Raw genomic sequence first — 17,404 nt, forward strand, 5'->3', positions numbered from 1 at the left:
GTGCTTGGTCGTCGTGTGTTGCCTTGGATATTACCGATAATGGTTTGCAACACAGGGGTTTAATTGTTTGGGATATTTGCTGCAAGGCGCTCCCTATTGGGAACTGTAGCGCCATGACAGGAAAACTACAGTTCCCAAGGTTCTTTGGGGGAAGCGGCACACACTTTCCCAATGTGCTTCAGATGTCTGGTGTGAGCCTCGTTTTTCACCGGGATCTGCAAAGTTCTGCAGCAGCCCCCCCCCCCCGCAAGACACAGATGCACCCTTGACCCCAGAAGGTGTGTGATTTATGACTCCGGTTCCGCAACACATGTGAACAGGAGAACAAGACCATCTCTCTTCCCACCTGCGCCAGCCCGCCTCCCCCCCCCCCCGTGCAGCGTCCGACCCCCTCCAAACCAGCTTTCCCTTTCATCTCCACCCCAACCCCCGCTGCGGATACCACCCTTTCTCCACCAAACCTCATTAACGTAATTTATTGCCTTGCGCAAACCCCTCTTCCCCCGCGGCTTAATGGGGAACACATGGGAGGGGTTAAGAAAATTGGAGCTGGCACAATGGCCCGAGGAGAAGGAAGGGGGCGCGATGTGGTTTTGCAATTCTCGTGGGTTCCAGTTCTGAATAAGTCTTCTTTTTTGGGGGGGGGGCACAGCTGCACTTTTGCAAAGTTCGCTCCATAATAATAATAATAATAATAATAATAATAATAATAATAATTTATTATTTGTACCCCGCCCATCTGGCTGGGTCTCCCCAACCACTCTGTGCGGCTTCCACAAAGACAAAAAATACACTAAGATGTCACACATTAAAAACTTCCCTGAACAGGGCTGCCTTAAGATGTCTTCCGAATGTCAGGTAGTTGTTTATATCTTTGACATCTGATGGGAGCACGTTCCACAGGGCGGGTGCCACCACTGAGAAGGCCCTGTGCCTGGTTCCCTGTAGCTTTGCTTCTCGCAGGGAGGGAACCGCCAGAAGGCCCTTGGCGCTGGACCTCAGTGTCCGGGCTGGACGCTGGGGGTGGAGACGCTCTTTCATGGATACTGGGTATATTGGATGAATTTTTGCATCCAATTCTGCTCTGTTTCGGACACGAAATGCGAAGCGTTAAGTCGTGCGACAAAGTGCGGCTACATGAGGCCCAAGGTGACCCCGTCGTATGTCCGGCGTCCTGTTCTCGCAGTGGCCGACCTGGAAAGCCCGCAAGCGTTGTCCTGAGTGCGAGAGGCGCTCTGCGGCTTCCAGCAATTGGTACTTAGGAGCGTTGCTGCCACAGACTGCCTCCTGGCTAGCCGCAGATTCACTTAGGAAGAACCAGACGCACAAATATAAGATGGCGGACACCTGGCTTACTAGCCATGACATGAGAAAAGGATCTAGGGGTCTTGTGGTGGACCAAAAGGAGAATATGAGCCCGCAGTGTGATGCAGCAGCAAAAAAGGCGAATGCTATTATAGCTGCATCCATGAAAGGGTTTGTTAGGCGATATAGGCCTTTGGTTTGCCAGATTTTTACCTGGAGGTTTTGTGCTGCGTGATGGAATAGTGGGAATTAGTGGGGATGGGGTTGGGGACAGTTTGTCTATTTCTGTTTCCCGTGCTTTCAGCATGTTCCGTGTGTATCTGGCGAGTGTTGTGGGAATTTTCCTTAAGTTTGGAAGTGATGGGTATGCTGTGGTGCAGGTATTTTCAATTGTGACGCTCTCCAAATGTACCCACTGTTTTTTCCCGTCTTCCAGTATATATGGGATTAAAGGTAAAAGGTAAAGGGACCCCTGACCATTAGGTCCAGTCGTGGCTGACTCTGGGGTTGCGGTGCTCATCTCGCTTTACTGGCCGTGGGAGCTGGCGTACAGCTTCCAGGTTATGTGGCCAGCAGGACTAAGCCGCTTCTGGCGAACCAGAGCAGCGCACGGAAACGCCGTTTACCTTCCTGCCAGAGCGGGACCTATTTATCTACTTGCACTTTGACGTGCTTTTGAACTGCTAGGTGGGCAGGAGCATGGACCGAGCATCGGCAAGCCCAAGGCTCTGTGGTTTAACCCACAGCGCCACCCCCTATATATGGGATTACGTGACGTATTTGGTTGGCACTCTAATATGCTTCTATGTTGGGGATTCCCCATCCTCCCTCTGAGGAGGGGAGGGGTGGATATTTGGGGCCTATTCCTGGTTTTTTGTGTGAGAAGATAAATAAGTGTAGTTTTTTCTGCCATTTTCGGAGTTGGGTTGGGGAGATCCAGATTGGAATAGGCAGGTTAGTTTTGGGAGGGTGACCATTTTGATCATGGGCTTGCATCCACAGAAGTCCTCTGTCCAGTTCTGGGCACCACAATTTAAGAAGGAGGTTGACAAGTTGGAAGGTGGGCAGAGGAGGGCGAGTGAGATGGTCAAGGGTCTGGAAACCGAGCCTGATGAGGAACGGTCGAAGGAGCTGGGTACGTTTAGCCTGGGAAAGAGGAGACTGAGAGAACAGCCATCTTCCAATATATCAAGGGCCGTCCTATGGAAGCTCGTTTTCTCCTGCTCTGGAAGGCAGGATTCGAACCCGTAGCTTCAAGCGATGAGAAAGGAAATTCCGAAATTCAGGAAGGACTTTCTGGCAGTAAGTGCTGTCTGACCGTGGGATAGGAAGGCAGCAGATGGGGTATAAATATCTCCTCCTCCTTCTTCTTCCTCCTCTATATTTTCATCCTCTAGTGCCACCAGAGAAACCGACGAACATCTCCTGCTGGTTCAAAAATCTAAAGGACTTCACCTGCAGGTGGACCCCTGGGACAGAGGGAGAGAGACTTACCTGCACAACAATTATACCCTGAAGTGACATAGGCTATGAGATTAACCCCACTCAATGGACCAGAATGTGGTCTAAACCCCCCTTTAAATCCATATCAACGAAAAGAAAAGAACTCACACTGAAACTCACCTACAGGTGGTACCTAACACCAAGGAAACTAGCGCTAATACACCCAGGAACCTCACCAAAATGCTGGAGAGGGTGCACCTCCACAGGCACATACCTCCACATGTGGTGGGAGTGTCCCAAAATCCAACTATTCTGGACAACAGCCATACAAGAAATATGTAAAATAACAAAGCAAGTATTAGACTTCACCCCAGAATTGGCCCTACTAAACATCTTCCAAGACAACAATGCCCATTTACTCCACAAAGAACTCATAACCCACCTACTTTCAGCAGCCAGAAACACCATAACCAGACACTGGAGAGACCTGTCAGGAGTAAGCATGGACCAATGGTACCAAATAGTATGGGAAACAGCCCTACTAGAAAAATTAACTAACAAACTGAAACTGACACGGGGACAAACAGAAGAAGACACCTTCACCCCGGTATGGCTCCCCTTTATCACATACACAGCCCAACAGGACAATGACAATAATCCACCAACAGCATACAAATCAATATGGCTAACTTGATCCAAAACACCCACCCACCTCACTCACACACGAAAACAAAGATCACCACAGCCAATCACAAACAAACAATCACATCCTAGGCCAACCCCAACCTCTCTCACCACCAAAGGAACACAAGTGAACAACACAAGCACGCTGACACCAAACTACATACATTAAGCATAATAGAAACACCGCTACCCGACCCCCATCCATCTCCCCTCCTTCCACCCTCCTTTCTTCTTCTTCTTCTTTTTTTTTTTCTTCTCCCCCTAATGCCTCAACAAATGAAATGGATTTGTAAAAATGTTATACGGGGAAAAAAAAATACACGAGGCATTACACTTACACTGTAAAACAAGAAAACCCTTAATAAAATATATTTTAAAAAAAAAAAAAATTATACCCTGAAGTACGAATTGAGGTAAGGCCCTGGGACAAAGAGGGGGCAGATGCTTGATGTTTTATTCTGTTTTTAGTGTTCTGTTGGGAGCCGCCCAGAGCGGCTGGGGAAACCCAGCCAGATGGGCGGGGTATAAATATTATTATTATTATTATTATTATTATTATTATTATTATTATTATTATTATTGATTTTGATGATTAAAGAGCACAACTCTGTCCATTTTCCACCCGGACTTAAAAAGCAGGGCGGTTTTAGATGCTTGCAGGTCAGTTGGCAACCTTTAACGCCGCCCTGGCCATTTGTGTGTTTGGGACGATCGGTGAAGATGAGAGGAATTGGGATTTATGCGCCCTGGCAGCAAAACCGCTCTGTGCACCTGCTCACAATATGCACAGCTCACAGGACTGGGCTGCCAGCCTCCTCAACTCCAAAACTAGTAAATCTGCCCGGGTTTTAATAAGAAAAACCTTCCCGTCTCTTTGCAAGAGGCTAATATTTACGGTCTGTTCGCCTCGCGGCCTCCCCTCTTTCTCCAGGCAAGATGGCTGGGTTTTGCGGCTTTCTTTTCCAGAAATTAAATATTATTATCTTATTCTCACGAATAGGGCAGGGTTCAATTTTGGGTAGCGCCAGGGGAGACCTGACTCGAAGCCATTTATTCCAGAACCTTGAGGACCAGAATCTTAGTTTATTTTTAAAGGACGAACCTTTGCTGGAGCATCTGCAGAGGAAGATCTCGAGGTACGAAGACTCGCCATCTGAATGCCCCAAAAGCAGCTGCCAGCCAATACTGAATTGCGATTCCTGCATTGGGGGGGGGGTTGGGATGGATGACCGCCCCCCCCCGGTGTCCCAACTCTATGATTTCCAGGTAGGGCTAGGAATGTCCCCTGCCTGAAACCATAGAGACCCACTGCTGCTGCCAGCCAGGGAAGGAAGTATTGAGCCAGGCTGGCAGAAATTTTGCAGCGAAGTGAGATGATGTTTGCTGTTTGAACAAGCATCCGTTCTTGATAACTTTGAGTTGAGGTTAGGCAACGTTTTGTCAATAAAAAGGTTGCCCCACACCTTTCGGCGGCGCAGCGCTGTCAATTTCCTTATTACTACAAGTTTGGGGGGTTTTTTTGTTAGTCTGTGTTTGTGTGTGTAAGAGAGAGAGGCCGGTTTTATTACCTAAGAGCATTAAAAACCCGTTTTAATTGCACAACGGGGATTTGGCCAGGATGTGAACTGGCAATTGTGTCCCGAAAGGCTCCTTTGGGGACGGAGAGACGCTCCGAGGAGGAAAGACGGCAGGCGTTTGGGACTTCCCCGTTGAAAGGGAAGGCGAATGAGAAGTTTGTGGAAATTATGCAAAACCCTGGAGGAAAACAGAGAGAGGAAAGTTTCCCCTCCCAGTCTCATTACGATAGAAGGCATGGAAATCTGAGGCAGCTGAACGCTGGGAGACTCAAGATGAAAAGCCTGTCTCATATTTCCATGGAACTTCCAGAGCCACAGGCAGTCTATCTTGATTCCTCCGTTCTCTCTGGGCATCTAGTTATCTCCCGCTTGGACTACTGCCACGCGCTCTCCGTGGGGCTCCCCTTGAAGGTAACTCGGAAACTGCAATTAATCCAGAATGCGGCAGCTAGACTGGTGACTGGGGGCAGCCGCCAAGACCACATAACACCGGTCCTGAAAGACCTACATTGGCTCCCAGTATGTTTCCAAGCACAATCCAAAGTGTTGGTGCTGACCTCTATGGCCCTAAATGGCCCAGTATCCCTGAAGGAGCATCTCCACCCATATCGTCCAGCCCGGACACCTGGGTCCATCTCCCGAGGGCCTTCTGGTGGGTCCCTCCCTGCCAGAAGCGAGGTTACAGGAAACCAGGCAGAGGGCCTTCTCGGTGGTGGCACCCGCCCTGTGGAACACACTCTCACCAGATGTCAAGGCAATAAACAACTGAAGGCAGCCCTGTTTAGGGAAGTTTTTAGTGTCTGACACTGTGTGGTTTTTAATATTTGGTTGGAAGCCGCCCAGAGTGGCTGGGGAAACCAAGCCAGATGGGTGGGGTATAAATAAATTAATAATAATAATAATAATAATAATAATAATAATTAGAACAGGATGTCCTGCTAGGTGGGCCACAGGCCCTGATCCAGCAAGGCTCTTCGACACAGAAGGTAAAAAGGGGGATTCAGAAGAAAAAGAAGGAGGTCAGTTTCTGTACAGCCCCCAAACCAAACCCTGTTCTTCCACTCTGGCCCCTGTCCAGACTCACCTGCTTGCCAAATGCAAAATCTAGTTCGTCTGGAAGGGATGAAGAGACAGACCGCTCGGGCTTGCAGGGAAACGCAAACACAACAGCTCCTTTGGAGGGATAAAGCAATTTTCCACATCGCCCCCGCACTGTGCGCTAGCAAACAAAACAAAAACCTCTCCCGTCTCTCTCTTTCTCTATGCCAAGCGCCACTTCCTTGAAGGCCTCCTGTCAAGACCCGGGAAGACCAGTTTTATTTTATTTCGCTCCGTCATCGCTTATCTTCTCTCCCAAAATAAGTATGACCACAATAGGGACACTCCTGGTTTTACAAAAGCCGTCCCGGTTTCTGACTTGATTTCGGAACGTCCCGCTTTTCCTTAGGATGTCCCTATTTTCATGGGAGAAACGTTGGAGGGGACGGAATAGGACGTCCCTATTTTTAGGGGAGAAACGTTGGAGGGGATGGAATAGGACGTCCCTATTTCAGGGGAGAAACGTTGGAGGGGATGGAATAGGACGTCCCTATTTTCATGGGAGAAACGTTGGAGGGGACGGAATAGGACGTCCCTATTTTCAGGGGAGAAACGTTGGAGGGGATGGAATAGGACGTCCCTATTTCAGGGGAGAAACGTTGGAGGGGATGGAATAGGATGTCCCTATTTTCATGGGAGAAACGTTGGAGGGGATGGAATAGGACGTCCCTGTTTTCAGGGGAGAAACGTTGGAGGGGATGGAATAGGACGTCCCTATTTTCAGGGGAGAAACATTGGAGGGGATGGAATAGGACGTCCCTATTTTCAGGGGAGAAACATTGGAGGGGATGGAATAGGACGTCCCTATTTTCATGGGAGAAACGTTGGAGGGGATGGAATAGGACGTCCCTCTTTTCAGGGGAGAAACGTTGGAGGGGATGGAATAGGACGTCCTTATTTTCCTCCTGTTTCTCCACTGTTTCTCGGTTTGTTGGAATTATTTCATATTTCATAAGATGCTGAGCCTTTGCCTCGGACTGGCGTATGTCTTACTACGGACCTGTTTGGATGCATCAGTCAATGTCTGTTTCGAAGGACGTTCTGTAGGTAAAGTTTTGAATAATATCTAATGGGTCCGGACGATGGAGCCGGTTTTTATGCATCCCTTGCAATATTAATAACCGCGAGAGACACAGCATAAAAGGAATGTGGTTTGGGAGGGAAGAGGAAACAAGAAAGCTCAGGCACTTCAGAGATAGACTGCTTCTGAACTTGGAGGCTGCATTTAGCATCCTGGCCGACGGAGATGAAGAGAGAGACTCCTTGAATTTTGTCTCACCTGTGGCGGATCTGTGCCCACCAGGCCCCACCCACCCCAAAGCCCCACCCCTAAGTGCCTAGCTCCACCCCTTGACCCTTCCAGGCACTGCCCCTTTCACTCCCCTTGCATTGTGGGGGGAAATGGGGTTTTCCGCTGCGTTCCAAAAAGAGAAAAGTTCTTTTTCATCCCCTGTTTGGAGAGAAAGGAGTTAAAAGGGGGAAAGGAGGTTAATAAATGAGCTATTAATCTGGCAGTGGTAGTGAGCAAAGATTTCAAGTGGGAAACACGCTAAGTCTGCAGGATTCTTCGCATTTCTGCCTCTTTTATTTGCCCCAGAAGTCCTTTAAGAAAAGGAAAGATGTAGCAAACATCTTGGCTGAGTTGTCACGCCACAAAGTCAGATGTTTCTTTCTAATAGCCAAGAGTTTTGCGAGGGCCACGATTCCTGGCACACGCTTACCCAGGAGCGGGGTGTCTCATTGAACAGAGCGGGTCTTACTCCCGAGTAAACATCGCAACCGTCAAATGAGAAATGCATGTTTGCGCTCTGTGGAGCAAAGCGCCGCACACATTTCCCACCCCATCCCGGAGAACCAGTTTGATAAGGGCGCTGGGAGTTGTAGCGCGGCAACTACAACTCCCAGAGTTCGTGGGTGTGGGGGCTTTCGATGTATGTTGTGCACGCAGCCAGGGCACAATTGGGGCAGACCCACACTACACAAAAATACACCCCCACGGAGAATTCTGGGAACTGTAGTTTAAGGGTGCAGAGGGAACTTCAGTTCCAGGAACTTTTTGAGGGGGAAGTCATGTGCATTGCATAGGCTTTAAATGTACAGTGATTTTATTCAGAGAGTTGGATGGGGACCTGTGAGTAATCTAGTCCAGCCCCCTTTGCCCCAGCCACAGCAGACTCGTGGCCCCCAGAAGGCTTCACACAAAGGAAAATGGCCCTTGCGTTTTAACACCCCCCCCTTCCCATAGTAAGAAGCCAATTAAACCTTGGGCAGTGATGGACTCTCCTCTGAAGAAGGTATTTCAACAGTTGGCCTACCTGTCAGGGATGTTGTGCACCCCACAAACAGGGTGTGTGTGTGGACCAAATGACCTAGGCGGTCTCTTCCAACTCCACAACGTGTCGAGCGGTGCCTGTGGAACTCCCCGCCACAAGATGCCCACCCGGGGCTCGCTCGCACGCTCCGCCACTGAGCTACGGCCAGCTCCCTGAAAGAGACGAAGCAAGTTTCTAGTCCTCACAGTTCTGTACAAACGGCCTGCGCCATCACGAACCTGGAAAGCTGACATATATATACCATAATAATAATAATATTATAAAAATTTATTGTTTATACCCCACCCTTCTGGCTGGGTTTCCCCAGCCGCTTCCAGCAAAATATTAAAATACAATAATGCCTCAAATATTGGACTGGACTGTGGGGGCGGGGGGGAGTTCGATGGGGCAAATCTTAATACTTGGTGCACTAAAATGTGGCCTATTGCTGCGCTGGAGGGGGGGAAACCAACAAGTAATAAGTTGAGAGTCAGTAGAGGGCCAGAAAGGATTATTTCATATTCCTCAGGGTCCCTTCCAGCTCCTAAATTCTGTGATTCTACTTGCTTGGCCTGACTTTAAAAGGGCTTGTGCAGAGTTTCTCCAGCCTTGGGCCTAGAAAGCAGTTTTGCCTTCGCCCTGGAAAAAATCCGCTCTTTTGCGATAAATCGGAACCAACAGCCGTCCGCAGAAAACCTGGCTGCTGTTTACTCCGATCCAGTGCTGAACCGCAGCCCTTTATTTTGTTTGCCAGCAAGGAGGAACATGGACCCCTCTTGGCTGATATATTGACTCTGAATCCTAGAATCATAGCTATGGGTGGGACACCCAGGGGTTCTGTAGTCCAACCCCTGCAATGCAGGAATCTTTTTTGCCCCACGTGGGACTCGAATCCACAGCCCTAAGATCAAGAGCTTCGTGCTCTTCCCGACTGAGCTATCCTGCTGCCCCACACATGACACAAGAGTGTCCACGTTGTGTATCACCTTCCCTTGTTTAACCGTTGCGTTATAAATCGTTCCAGTCGCTACTTTACACGCCTACCTGTGGTTTATTTATTTTTGGTTCGGCTTCTGTTTGACGGCGATCCTCAGTTGCGTACGGACTGTGCAAATTGTCACGAGAGATCCTTGTAATAATAATAATAATAATAATAATAATAATAATAATAATAATAATAATAAATTTTATTTATACCCTGCCCTCCCCAGCCAAGACCGGGCTCAGGGCGGCTAACACCCAAATATAAAAAAACAATTGATTAAAATACAGCTTTTAAAAAAACAAGATTAAAATACAACATTAAAACATTAAAATGCAGCCTCATTTCAGTGGAACTCAATCAAAAACTTTTGGGGGGATAAAAACGTCAGGTCTTCACCAAGGCTAACTTGTATATGATTTTTTTTAAAAGAAATAACCAGAAGCAAAAGTTCTAGTCCTCATGGGAACAGCGGAGTTTCTGTCTCCTCCTAGATGCTGGAGATTCGAACTCAGGACCTCTGGCAAGCAAACCTGGGGGGGTGGACAGAGAATGCCAATCCCAGCGACCCCGAATAAAAATTCTTAATTAAATCTCAGTTACGCTAACCAAAACCTGGGGAAGAGGTGGAGTCTTCCGTGCCCCAAAAGGGGATTTCTTTAATTTTTATTTTAGAAGCAGGGTGGTGGTGGTTCCTCTTTTGAGGCCTGGCTAAAGAGAGTAACTCCATTGGGAGGTTTTCCTCCTCGTCCGAGATTTCTCCCGCTTGGTGTGGGATGGGTGATTCATCCGGCGAAAGGTCGAGAGAAGAGAAAATAGCCACTAAAACACATTCCCGGCAGCTGGGTGACTCAGTGGGTGTGTGATGCACAAAACCGGCCCCCCAGGATAAACCGTGCACAAGCGGTTTTTGCAAAAAAGGGGGGGAGACTGTCATTGCCTGACCTTACAAACAATTGTCTGCCCGCCTCGCACCAAATTTTACTCCCTTTTCTTCCTGGAAATTTGCTCATTGTGGTTCAAGCCATTTTTCTCGCATTGTGTTCCTTGAAGACTGCAAATCCAGCTTTCTGGCCTGGCTGTGTTTCCTCAGCAAAGGGGTGTGTGTATGCAGAACTCTGCTTGTGCTCAGAGGCACCCCGGAAAGTGAAGCTGGGGAAGGGTTGTCGCTCAGACTTTTGGCCTGTGGAGGATTCCAGGTTTAAGGGGACGAGAGAGACAGAGACCCTGGTCTGGAAGTTTGAGACAGGTGGACCGATGATCTTATTCGGTGCAAGGCAAGATTTCTAGTTAATTCAGTCCTTCATTCAGAATCATGAGGACTTTTGTTGTTGTTTAGTCGTTTAGTCGTGTCCGCCTCTTCGTGACCCCCTGGACCAGAGCACGCCAGGCACTCCTGTCTTCCACTGCCTCCCGCAGTTTGGTCAGGCTCATGCTGGTAGCTTCGAGAACACTGTCCCACCATCTCATCCTCTGTCGTCCCCTTCTCCTTGTGCCCTCCATCTTTCCCAACATCAGGGTCTTTTCCAGGGAGTCTTCTCTTCTCATGACGTGGGCAAAGTCTTGGAGCCTCAGCTTCAGGATCTGTCCTTCCAGTGAGCACTCAGGGCTGATTTCCTTCCGAATGGAGAGGTTTGATCTTCTTGCTGTCCATGGGACTCTCAAGAGTCTCCTCCAGCACCAGAATTCAAAAGCATCCATTCTTCAGTTATCAGCCTTCTTGATGGTCCAGCTCTCACTTCCATACATCACCGCTGGGAAAACCATAGCTTTAACTATATGAACTTTCGTTGGCAAGGTGATGGCTCAGCTTTTTAAGATGCTGTCTAGGTTTGTCATCGCTCTTCTCCCAAGAAGCAGGCGTCTTTTAATTCCGTGACTGCTGTCACCATCCGCAGTGATCCACAGGGTGGGCGCTACCACCAAGAAGGCCCTCTGCCTGGTTCCCTGTAACTTGGCTTCTCGCAGGGAGGGAACAGCCAGAAGGTCCTCGGAGCTGGACCTCAGTGTCCAGGCAGAACGATGGGGGTGGAGACGCTCCTTCAGGTATACTGGGCCGTTTAAGCTTTCAAGGTCAGCACCAACACTTTGAATTGTGCTCGGAAACGTCCTGGGAGCCAATGTAGGTTTTTCAGGACCGGTGTTATGTGGTCTCGGCGGCCGCTCCCAGTCACCAGTCCGGCTGCTGCATGTTCTCACAGTGGCCAACTGGTTGCCACAACGGGGAAACTAAAAGCAGAATTTGAAACAAGAGCAACTCTCCCCGCCTGCAGTTTCTAGCAACTGAGATCTGGAAGCAGAGTAAAGGTAAAGGTAAAGGGACCCCTGACCGTTAGGTCCAGTCGTGGCCGACTCTGGGGTTGCGGCGCTCATCTCGCTTTACTGGCCGAGGGAGCCGGCGTACAGCCTCTGGGTCATGTGGCCAGCAGGACTAAGCCGCTTCTGGCGAACCAGAGCAGCGCACGGAAACGCCGTTTACCTTCCCGCCGGAGCGGTACCTATTTATCTACTTGCACTTGGACGTGCTTTCAAACTGCTAGGTTGGCAGGAGCAGGGACCGAGCAACGGGAGCTCACCCCGTCATCGTGGGGATTCGAACCGCCGACCTTCTGATCGACAAGTCTTAGGCTCTGTGGTTTAACCCACAGCGCCACCCGCGTCCCTGGAAGCAGAGTAGCTTTCTTTAAAAGAAAACAAAAAACCACCGTTCGAAAATATATATGGAATTTGCCCTTAGCTCATCAGCGCCATCTAGTGTCACATTTGTATAATACATTTACAACACACTTAAAACGTTATATAGGAAATTCCTTGCAGTCCAGTTAAGTTCCTTGGCCCAAACAGGGGGCGTTTACCAGGCCTCATAGCAATGTGGAGTTTGAAGGGACCCCGTGGTTCATCTAGCCCAACCCCCGGCAATGCAGGAATCATAGGACTTGAACCCACGACCCTAAGTGTCTCATGCTCTACCGACTCAATGACAGATCTCTGTGTGTGATTCTAAAAGCCAACTTTATCTGCATATTATTATTATTTTTGCAGGTGCTCACCGATGGACAGGTTTCCTGAGGTTAGCAACTGATATGTGGAGGCAGAAAGGTTTTCAGGGAAGGAGGGAAACCGAAGCAATTTGCAAGCTTTTAACTTACTCAGAACTCTGCGTCCAGCCCTGTGTTACTCAAAAGCTGACAAAGTTGAATCGGCCCCAATTATAGATAGATGGGTAAAGAGAGAGAGATGGAGAAAGAGAAGCCCCCCCATTCCAGGAACCTCTGGGGTGGGGGTAGATTTCAAGTTCCACACAGAATTGTCCTGAATGTCCTGAATGGGGGGGGGACCCCACCCATTTCACCCTGAGAAACTCTTTTTCTTTACCTTTCCATTTTGGGGGTGCTGTTGACAGACAGGTCCCTCAGCTTAGTTATATGGAAGCAGAATCAGGGGTTTGGGTGAGGGGTTTGGCGGAAAAGAGGAAGGAAGCCAAACCACTTTGCAAGCTTTTAATGTCACACAGAACTCTTCAGCAACGCCTGCGGCGGAGCCCTGCGCAACCCTAAAGCCTGCACAGCTGAGTCAGAAAAAAAAGAAAAATCAAGTTTAGACATACCCCCAAAAAACACACGCGCGCGCACGTTTTCGCCCTGCGCTGGAAAGCTTATTCGAACTGCATTGGCACGCGAATAAACCCAGGCGTCCGGTTCCTCTGTCTTGCTGAGGTCAGAGAGGGTTTCAGGGGGTTGCAAGACTGGACTGCGCCCCCCCGACCCGTCCCGTATTACTCACCTCAGCCATTGCGCGGAGAACACAACGGGGGTGTTTGCGCATGAGAGAGAGAGAGAGAGAAAGACCATTTTTCCCTTCCGAGATTTCTTCCCCAGCTCCCAAGAAAGAAATAATTTTCCTTACAAAAGAAAGCAGTCGTCAATAGATGAGCCAAAAGGATTGGGGCGGGGCGGGGGGAGTTGAGTAGGTATTTATTGCCCTGAGTCAGAAATGATCCTTTCAGCTTGCTGATTAAGCAACAGACGGGATTAAAAAAAAAAAGGTGGTTTTTTTGCGGGAGGAGAGAAATGGAAAGGGGTTTTGGGTGGGGAGATTTTGAGAAAGAGACGCCCCTCTTGCAAAAGGATGGGACGCGTCGCCAGGAGGGTCTCTCGCCTTGCAGGTCCATTTCAGAAAAGGACTTGCTAATTTCAACTTCATTGACTCTCACCGCCACCCAAAAAAAAAATATAAAAAGGCCAGAGGGGCGGGGATGGGCGGGGTGTAAAAAGCGCATTAAGGAACTTGTCAAGTTGAACTGTTCAGACTTGCTTAGGAAATCTCTTGTTTGTCTCTCCATAATTTTCTCCTTTTTTTTTTTTTTTTTTGGAGGAACGGAGGAGAAAAAAGGCTTTGGGGGCAGAAAAATAAACCCCTTATCAATCTAGCTGCGCTTTTTTGTCAAAGAAGCAACTCTCAGGGAAGAATAAGAGAAGGGACTGGTTCTCTTCCTCCCCATTTTTATTTTATATATATGTTCTGCATCATGAACAAAGTATTTGTTCTGTGCCTGTGGATTCTCCTCCGCGTGGATTCCCTGATGTGTGAGTACAGCCCTCCGGAATCTCTCCTGCGTAATTTCTAATCTATCTATCTGTTCGTTTATTTTATTTCTGGTGGGCAGATGGGCGCCTGGCGCAGCCGGAATTGCAATAGATTGGGGAATTAAGACTTGGGCGCCCGCAGGCGACGGTGATGGGCGCGTTTGTTTTCCTTTTCTTTGCGGAGCGGGGGCACAGGAAACCGTGGCGATTTAAATACTTTTTAAAAAGCAGTCTCTTCCACTTAAGAAACAAATAGATGCCCAAAGGTCTTCTTTGGGAATGTGTGTCCTTATTTTTATTTCAGAGGGACACTGCGTTGTCCAGCTTGGGAAGGAGAAAAAAAGGCTAATAACAGCCCTTATAATACCTGTTTTTAACAAGAAAATTGATTATTATTTTTAGTTGTGGGGGGCTGGAGGGATGAATCTTAGCCGTGCCAGACAAAAAGTCCTATAAATAAGGGATTGGAAGGGAAAGCGCCACCGGGAGTTTCGAAGCGCAGTGATTTTCTCTCTGCGTGTGAACAAAACACACACCCAGAGAGAGCGCAATTTTTGAAGATCGTCTCCCTCTCTCTCCTTTAAAACGCCTCTAGGGATTAATTCTTTCCCCACCCCGGCTCCGAATCTCCCTCCCTCTCTCCTTCCTCCTCCTGCTCCTTCTTCACTCCCTCTCTCAAAAGTTATAAACCACCTTTCAGGGTAACTGCGCGTGGCAAACTTAGGCGTGCGTTTTTGAAGTTGGGTGGGCATTGATTTAGGAAAAGAGGGGGGGGGGTGTTGCAATGTGGGGAGGGGGGGGGTCCGCCAAATCCAGGACCACCTTCCCCATCTCTTCCGCAAGCCCCCTCAGTGCTTGAATCTGATCTTTACCTCCAAAGACTTCATATCTCCGCTGTTCCAGCAAGAGTTTGCTGTCTGGCTTGGTTTATTTTTTTTTTATTTATTTACTAGCTTGGAATCCTTCCCCCCCCCCCACGCTCCCCCCCTTCCCCCCAAAAATGCATTAAAAAATAAATAAATCTAAGCATGCCAGTGGTTGGAAAAACCGGTAGGGAGGGGGGCATATTGAAAGACACCCCTCCCTCTCCTTTGCGTCTTTGTCCTAGTTAGGAAATTCACTTGCGTTAAGAGGAAAAGAAAGTGAGGTGTTCCTTAATTTAGCTGTGCAGGCTGTGGGTGGCCAAGGTAGTCCAGGGGGGTTGTGTGTGTTGGTTTTTGTGTGTGTGTGTGTGTGTGTGTGTGTGTGTATACACACACAAAATTGTTTTATTTATTATTTTTAATCCTTGGGAGAGGAGGTGGAGGGAGAAAGGATAGCACCAAAAATTGTGTGTGTCTGTGTAAAAGTCAGACAGCAAAGGGAGCTGAGTTGGATATCCTGTTAAGCCTCCCCCCTTTTTAAATCAGGTGAATAAAATTGTCTGTTTTTCACACACCCACGGCCAGAAAGTGTCAGGATAGAGACCCCCAAACCTCAGAATCAAACCTGTTACATGTTCCGAACAAAGACCTCAGTCCTCATGTATTGGAGGTAGATTTCTCCCTGGTTTTTTGGGGTTGGGGCATAGAGTATCTAAAAACCTGAAACCCAACCTCGCCTCGTTACAACCCAGAAATATTGAATATTCTTCTTTTTTCCTTAAACCTGCTGTTTTTAAGCAATCGCCTTTCACTTTGCAATTCATTTTTCCTCTCCCCCTTTTCGGTAAGAATCAAACTCCTTCGTGCAACCTTCCTATATATAGTTTCTGCCAGTCATAAAACCCCTGCAAAAGGCACGTCCCAATACCTGTTTTTTATTCCTGTATAAGCGTGTGTAAAAAAATCCATATAATAGTACCCCCCCCCCAAAAAAACACAATATTTTTTCGGGGAGGGGAGCAGGATCTTGGAACGGAAGGTGGAAAATTGGCACCCACTTTTGCAGCCGAATCAAAATGGTTAATCAGTCCTACCGATGGAGGACTGCAGTCCATCAGAAGAGAACAATTCCCTCTCCAAAACCCAGAACTTCCCAAAGCGATAATGACTAATGCACATTAAATCCTGGGCCAGTCTTACCCTGCCATTTACCGTACACCCTCCAGAAGCCTTAGAGCATAAGAGTAAAAATCTACGCACCCGCCAAAGAATTCAAAACCCCAGAGAATCCCACAGGACTTATCTCTTGCTTGCTGTATCTCTCATATAACCCCCAGACAGATCTCTAGGGGCAGCAAACGGCTGCTTCGCTCTTGATTTATTGTTTCTTACCTGAAACACTTTTATTTTCAGTGTTGTTTTCTTACAGAGAGACCTTTCGTCAAACCTCACAGATCCCTGGGGCCAAACTTTGTAGCAAAAAATGTCCTGTTTAAAAATATATATTCCGCCCCTAATAAGAATAAGAATAAGAATAATAATAGCAATTCACACACCTCACCTTTCTGTAGGGCAATTCCCCACAGAGAGAGGGCAATTCTTTGCTTCCAGAATAATAATATAATTTTCCTGTAATGCTAGAGGATCAGTCTTCTTACTGCATAGCAGAGGATCCACTGGATCCCCTAGGTTCAAAATAGTGGAGAATCTCCGTCTGCTCTTTGCTGTCCATGAAACATATATATTTATTGTTTGTTTGTTTGTTTGTTTGTTTGTTTGTTGGGGGGGTCATTGGCGTACGTACGCAATGATTTACTGTAGTATATATATCTATTTTTCCCTAAGAGAAGGCCAGGTCTCTGCCTCACATTGAGTGGAGTTTATGATCGCGGGAAACAATAGAGGAAAATGGAAGTTTGAGAATGAAAACAAAGAATGCCTGTGTAAACCTTGCAAGGTTGGAAATGGCGAGATATCCCCAAAACAAGGGCAAATCTGTCCCATATCCTCACACACACAAAAACCACCCTGCTCCTTTGTCTTAAGAACAACGAGAAATCTTGATCAAAGTAAATTCTCTACATATTCTTCCTTCTCTTTAATCCCAATAATTAATGTTAGAAAGTCGTGAGGGTGGCCTTCTCTCATCCTCCAACTGTGGCCTGTTGCCAAATCACTCAGGTCTTTGCCAGAAATCTCTCCAAACAGGGGAGGAAATTTGCTTTAAAAGCCTTAAAAGCTTTATTTTAATTCTTTCTCCCACTGTTTTTTTTTTTTAAAAAAGGCCTTAGTTGCCTGGATGGCCGTATTAAGTTTCTGCAAGGACTTTTCCCGGCTGTCGAAATTTGGCGTTTCGGTCCTCCGAATTTTCTCCAGGAGAAAGGAGAAAGTGGATTTTCCACACACACACACACCAGACCCTCGAGGGTTGTAAACGCAAAATTTAGCTTTCGTTCTTGGAACGGATCTCGTCCGTCCCGCTCCGAAAAGACAGGAGGTGATTCTCTTTGGTGGTTCAGGGAAACACAAAAATGCTCAGGAAGTTTATATTTCC

The 17,404-nt window shown here is 47.8% G+C and overlaps 2 protein-coding genes across 3 annotated transcripts in view; one reads left to right on the forward strand and one right to left on the reverse strand.

Moving 5' to 3' along the window:
- TMEM59L (transmembrane protein 59 like) overlaps window positions 1–13,208 on the reverse strand; it is a 40,170-nt gene extending 26,962 nt beyond the window's left edge. Inside the window, exon 1 of the mRNA XM_081846350.1 lies at window positions 13,185–13,208. Within this exon, the coding sequence (XP_081702476.1) occupies window positions 13,185–13,193 (9 nt within the window). The 5' untranslated portion in view covers window positions 13,194–13,208. The remainder of the gene's footprint in view (window positions 1–13,184) is intronic.
- Window positions 13,209–13,505: 297 nt separating this feature from the next.
- The window catches only part of CRLF1 (cytokine receptor like factor 1), a 33,316-nt gene continuing 29,417 nt past the window's right edge, over window positions 13,506–17,404 (forward strand). Inside the window, exon 1 of one of the 2 annotated variants that reach the window (XM_081846346.1) lies at window positions 13,506–13,987. In XM_081846346.1, coding sequence (XP_081702472.1) covers window positions 13,918–13,987 — 70 coding nt within the window. In that variant the 5' untranslated portion in view covers window positions 13,506–13,917. The remainder of the gene's footprint in view (window positions 13,988–17,404) is intronic. The other variant, XM_081846345.1, reaches the window with a different exon arrangement.

This window comes from Podarcis erhardii, assembly GCF_964252035.2.
Source record: "Podarcis erhardii genome assembly, chromosome: 18".
Lineage (NCBI taxonomy): Eukaryota > Metazoa > Chordata > Lepidosauria > Squamata > Lacertidae > Podarcis > Podarcis erhardii.